This window comes from Lipotes vexillifer, unplaced genomic scaffold (assembly GCF_000442215.2).
Source record: "Lipotes vexillifer unplaced genomic scaffold, Lipotes_vexillifer_v1.1 scaffold508, whole genome shotgun sequence".
NCBI lineage: Eukaryota > Metazoa > Chordata > Mammalia > Artiodactyla > Lipotidae > Lipotes > Lipotes vexillifer.
Genome location: NW_006793099.1, coordinates 558,495 through 564,699, shown reverse-complemented (window position 1 = coordinate 564,699; position 6,205 = coordinate 558,495). Strand labels below are relative to the sequence as shown.

The window sequence follows — 6,205 nt, the reverse complement described above, 5'->3', positions numbered from 1 at the left end:
ATATATATATATATATATAACAGAACACACCAAAAAGATCAAGGCCGAAGCACAAAATCCACACTTAAGCATGGTCAAACAAACAAACAAACAAAACACAAAGGAAATGAATCAGGACAGGAAAAATGTGTTATTTTCTTTCCATCTTCTGCGTCAGCATCCCTTTCCCTGATTTGTTTCTGGAACTTTTTCTGGGCCTAGTAGCTCCACTGAGACTGTGATTATAAATGGAGCAGCTGGTAAGCAGAATAATAACTAATAAATCTTATCTTGACATAATTAACGAGCTTGTTATAGACACATGTAATAATTGATGATATTAATTCAATAACCTAAGATGTAAGTAGAAGCAATCACCCTGACTTGTGCTTCATAAGGAAAGAATTAGTCATCCACTGAGTCGCTGTGCCTTCTAAACCAGGAGTCTCCTTTGTTCTATATGAGGAAGCTTTGGAGTCCTCTCCCTTCACCCTGTTCTAGAAACAGTTCAATGAAATGATGGAAATGTGTGCAATTTTCTTTGTTTGGAACAATTAACTATTACCTGCTAGGCTTCCAGAAGCAGGCCAGATGTGTGAGATCTGACTCTGATAAATGAAGTGTAATTCCTCCTCCTCTGTATTCTGTGCTAGTCCAACATCAGCTATGGACACAGCAACTGGGAAACGTCCAGCACTTCCATTCAGAATCTGGCAGTTGATCTCATTTTCTTGTGATAAAAGAAGAAGAAAATGGTCAAGAAATGCTTACATAAAATTACTGAAATTTTATATTTTCAAATATAAATAGTGGCCTTCATTTTTATACTCCAAGACATGTATCTAAGGAAGACTACTCATATATTAATGGGAGGAAAACCTTTACGAACTACCTCATGTTACGAATCAGACAGGGCTAGAAAAGAGTAAGGTAAAATAATAATGAAAGTGGAGTAAACAATTTGCTCCTGAGTACTACACTGTGGCAAAAAAGTTACTATAAGAAGAATTTTAAATCCTAACCTATAAGATCATTTATATGAATAATTTTAAAAACTTTGGTCCAATATATTGTTTATGTCCCAAACTGAGTAAAATATTAGGTTTCAACAAGAAAACTGATAAAAACTAAGTGAAAACATTCTTCATTTAGAACAGCATATGTGCACTTATAATACAGGTGCAATACTGACTATTAGATCTCAAGAATGCATAGAAGATGTAAATTAAAAACAACTTCGGGCTTCCCTGGTGGTGCAGTGGTTGAGAGTCCGCCTGCCGATGGAGGGGACAAGGGTTTGTGCCCCGGTCCGGGAAGATCCCACATGCCGCGGAGCAGCTGGGCCTGTGAGCCATGGCCGCTGAGCCTGCGCGTCCGGAGCCTGTGCTCCGCAACGGGAGAGGCCACAACGGTGAGAGGCCCACGTACCGCAAAAAAACCAAACCAAAACAAAACAAGAAACAACTAAAATGATATGGAAGGTGAATTTGCTTATGTAATTCCAACTTATTAAAATTAATAAAAATACCTAGGATTATGAAAGAGAATTTTTAGGGAGACAAATAATTATGGTCCTCATTTTTCCATAAATAGAAAATATGATCTTTAAATTCTACATTAATACATAGAGGACTATGAAGTTTGGACTAGAAGTCCAGGAAGATGGCTATGCCCTCTTGCTATGACTAATGAGGCATTTTCAAAGCATGGGCAGAGGGGACCATGCAATATCAGAGCTGCAATTTATGTATTTTTGTGTCCCAGAGACACATTAAAGAAGGAAAGATTTCATGTAATCACTTTATGAGGAAAAAGAACAAAAATCAACTGTTATGGGATAAAGACACTGTACCACAGTGAAAGAATTAGTCTGTAGTCATAACCAAAGATTAAAAAGATAAGGTATTTATCCAGAGCAGTTTGCCAATTTCATAACCCCAAAGGTACTCTATAGGAAAATCAGTATTATAACACTGCTCTTTGATTCTACTTTCTCTTAGAGAAAAACAATTAGACTCAAAAACAATGATTTTAAAAGAATCTACCATTCACAGAAAGAAGAGAGCAACCTGCTGGTCCAACTGAGACTGATACAGTTGAACTAGGAGAAAATCCGGAGCCTGATACGGTTAGAATTGTGCTTTCTTCATAGGACCCTGAAAAGGATAAATTTAAATAACAATATTAAAATGACAAAACATAGAATCTGTTGTTATGAAATCAGGTATTTCTCAGAGAAAAGTGAGCCTATCTTCTAAAAGATATAAACAATAAGCCTATAAGCAAGCAGGGAAAAAAGACATTTATTTAGCAATGGTACTTTTTTTCCATTGAATTACTGCACAGTGCTTCATGTTTTGAATCTGTGTGTTTATAGAGATTAGTGGAAAGAATTATCTGACTAAGTATAGAATGTTGTCAGGAAAGGAAAATCATTCTTATGACAAAGAAATTAAACAGACATTTCCATATGGTAACTTAGACTAGGACAGAGCCGCCATCACAAACTCCTGAGAATAAACTGTACAATAAGTGTAGTAGACACTTTCCATTTGGAATAGGATATGATTACTTTATCTGGGATGATACCCATCCTAAAGTGCCTGGGCTATTCCAGTTTTATACTTGCTGGCCCAGCATCCTATACTGAATGTTCTCCATTCATTCTTAAAGGTATCCAGATTTGATCGATAAATGACACGGTCACCCGACTCATATAACATCACACACAACACAGATTATACATGGATTTAAATAGCTAAGAATGAAAAACAAAACTTCAAAATTTTAGAAGAAACATAACCGAATACCTTAATGACGTTAATGTAGAGATGGATTTCTTAAATAAGATACAAAAAGCCATGGTTATCCATAAAGGAAAAGATATATAAATTAAAATAAATCAGTGATTTAAATGTATTCATGAACAAGGTACTAAAAAAAATCATAAGTGAAATACTGGGAGATGTGTGCAAAGGATCAGCAAACATAACATACAATATACAGTGCAAGTTGATAGAAAAATGACAATCTGATAAGTGGATAAAAGATGTTAACAAGCAATTTGCCGAAGAATCTAAATGTCCAAGAAACATACAAGAAGATATTCCTGTGCATTACTAATCAGGGAATAGACAACATTAAAGCAATGATGAGATAACTTCTTACACTCATCAGATTGACCAAAATTAGAAACTCATCATATGAAGTGTTGGCAAAGATGTGGGGAATATAGTGCTCTCATACCCACTGAAGGTACAGCCACTTTGGGGAGCAATTTGGTCACCTAATGAACTGAATACACATATACCCATTAATCCACATGTAGGTATAAACCCTAAAGAAGCTCTAGCATGTAGGTTATAGTAGATTTGTACAAGAAAGCTCAATACAGTCATGTGTAAAAACAAAAAACTTGTAAACGATGTAAATGTCCATCAACAGAAGAACAAATAAATTGGTGTATCCATGAAGTATTTTAGTGATGAATTAGATATACATAAAACCATATAAATATTTCTCAAAATGAATGCTGAATGACAAAAGCTGCAAATGATATTTACAATGTAACAGCTCATTTGTAAACTTAAAAAACTGGCAAAATTACCATATGTGTGTTATACACAAAAGGTATTTTAAATGGCATGGGGCTTCCCTGGTGGTGCAGTGGTTGAGAGTCCGCCTGCCGATGCAGGGTACACGGGTTCGCGCCCCGGTCCGGGAGGATCCCACATGGCGCGGAGTGGCTGGGCCCGTGAGCCATGGCTGCTGAGCCTGCGTGTCTGGAGCCTATTGCTCCGCAACGGGAGAGGCCACAACAGTGAGAGGCCCGCGTACCGCCCAAAAAAAAAAAAAAAAAAAAAAAAATCAAACAAATAAAATGGCATGGAAGAATACACACAAAATTAATTATTGTGATTGCCTCTGGGGAAGATCGTAGGGGACTAACACTGAGCATGGTGCTTAGAGAGAACTATAATTATAAAAAAGTCTGAAGAATATATTCTTTCAACACTAAGTTGTGCTATTTTAAAGATTTCAATGGGTTTTTTCTTTTTGTTTGCTAATTTATAATTAGCAGGTGAATTTTCATACTAGTCAACAAGACTAAATATATGATTATAGTATCTGAGCTTACCTTTTTGACTGAAAAAAAGCCACCCCTTACAATCCTTGGTCATGCTGTTTATTTCAATCCTTGGGAGTTCAGACATAATATAATTTTTTTTTTTTAAAGCAATCACATACTATGAAGGTATTTTACAATGTGTCCCCCTAGACTGAGTTCTCGGCAATCATTTTTCTATCTCTTATTCTCAAATCTAGGACCTAATTATTTTCTTTTACTAAACAGCAGCTCTCTTGTTACTGGCATTTTAGTACTATATCTCCTAGAAGTTGGTGAAACTGGAGAAGCAGAATACTAGTGAGTCCAACTTCAACAGTGATATTTTTTGCAAAGATAATTAATGATCTTTCCATAGCTTTCTGATCTGATAGATTTTTTTCACTATGTAGAACTGTCTGCTTGCCTTAGTTAGAATATAAAAAAATCATTATCAGAGTTTACCTTTTTGCTAATTGTCTTCCACCCCATACTCCAAGTTCAAAAGCAAGAGATTACCTTGGGAAGGGCTTATGGCCCAGACTTGAGGAGTAGTTGTGGGATCCCATGTAAACCCACAGTCACCTGAACATTTAGCTGGGAGTTCATTAACATAGACTTCAACCTTCAAATAAAGAAACACAGAGGTAACAAGGGTAGCATGGTTAAATAGACTATGCATAGGATTTAGAAAAAGTAATGGAAATTTGCTTGTTTGCTGGTTTGTTGGTTTCCAAAAATTAGTCTATTCTATTTATACTTTTTCTGTTTTGACACTTCATTGATTCATTCAGCGAATGTGTCCATTATACGTCAGGCACAGTTGTAAACGTATCAAGCACATTTAAAAAAACAGATGACATCCCTGCTGTTACTGAACTTATATTCTAGTGGAGGTAGGACAGAGAGCCTTGCATAAGGCTATAAACTTACAAAAAAAAGAAAATGCACATTATGCCCTGGGGGCAATAAGTGCTATGAAGAAAAATAAAGGTTGCTCTTGGGAAAGTCACCTAAACTCCATACAATTTAATTTCCTCATCAGTAAGTGCTAACATTAATAATTACTTTACAGAGTTACTACAAAGATTAAATGAAAGAATATATTTTCCAAATACTAACAGTAGAGCTTAAAATCTTTTATCATAAGGAAGATAATTTTCCCAAAAGTCACAGAATAATATCATTGAGTTGATCATCTGTTAACAAATAGTCACATGAAAAATAAAGACGTCATCTCTTCTGTTTTACCAGGTCTTTAATGTATTACAAAATAGTTATACATTTAAAATTACATCACAAGGAAACTTTCAAAAATACCTGTGGCTGTTTGCTGGGTGTACGAAGTAGGTCTCCCAGTATGCGCTGTCTGAATAAGCCACCTTCCTTTATCCTTGTAACCATCACGTTAGCCTTTTCTCCAAAAATGTTGGAATCATTGATCTATTTTTAGATGAGATTATTTTACTAGAAAGGTTATAATAAATATGATCACAGTAGTTTTTCTTTTTAAGTTTAAGCATGGTTAAAAGTGAAAAGCCAAAGGATGAAAAAAATTCAAAGCCATTTAATCACATTTTTTAAAAAGAAGCCTCTTCAAAAATGATCATAATCTACCCAAGAAAAAAACTGATAACATCATTGCAGTATCATATATTGCATCAATTACAACTTGAATTAAATGACTAAAATTAACTTGAATATTTAGGATAAAACATGTCTAAGGAACATGAATTTACTTAATTTGATTTTTTCAAAATATTCTATGCTCTTTCTGAATATGACCATTTTGATAAATGATTCTTAAATAATTGAAAAATGTAGTCCTCTTTCCACCCGAGAGTCAACTTTTCCCCTTTAGCATTTTTGGCCTCTACCAAAACTACTCTTGGTTTTTCATCCACTCACGGAGTTATATTTTCTGTCAATGGTAAAAATGAAACCAAATCAGATCAATATGTATAATTTGGTCATTCCAAAATCGTGCTGCCAATATGGTAGCTTTCAGATGCATACAGGGTCTAGCAAAGACACAGGAGTCTCCATGCTGGGCCTGTGGGAGCCAAAGTGACCAGGAGCAGAAATGATGAATAAAGCAGAGGAGACTGGTCAGGAAAGAGT

The 6,205-nt window shown here is 35.3% G+C and overlaps 1 protein-coding gene across 1 annotated transcript in view; it reads right to left on the bottom strand.

Annotated features, from left to right (window-relative positions):
* PKHD1L1 (PKHD1 like 1) overlaps nucleotides 1–6,205 on the bottom strand; it is a 152,749-nt gene that overhangs the window by 89,119 nt on the left and 57,425 nt on the right. Inside the window, exons 26-29 of the mRNA XM_007466246.1 lie at nucleotides 5,405–5,527; nucleotides 4,604–4,709; nucleotides 2,025–2,135; nucleotides 545–709 (exon numbers count right to left, since the gene is read on the bottom strand). Coding sequence (XP_007466308.1) covers nucleotides 545–709; nucleotides 2,025–2,135; nucleotides 4,604–4,709; nucleotides 5,405–5,527 — 505 coding nt within the window. The remainder of the gene's footprint in view (nucleotides 1–544; nucleotides 710–2,024; nucleotides 2,136–4,603; nucleotides 4,710–5,404; nucleotides 5,528–6,205) is intronic.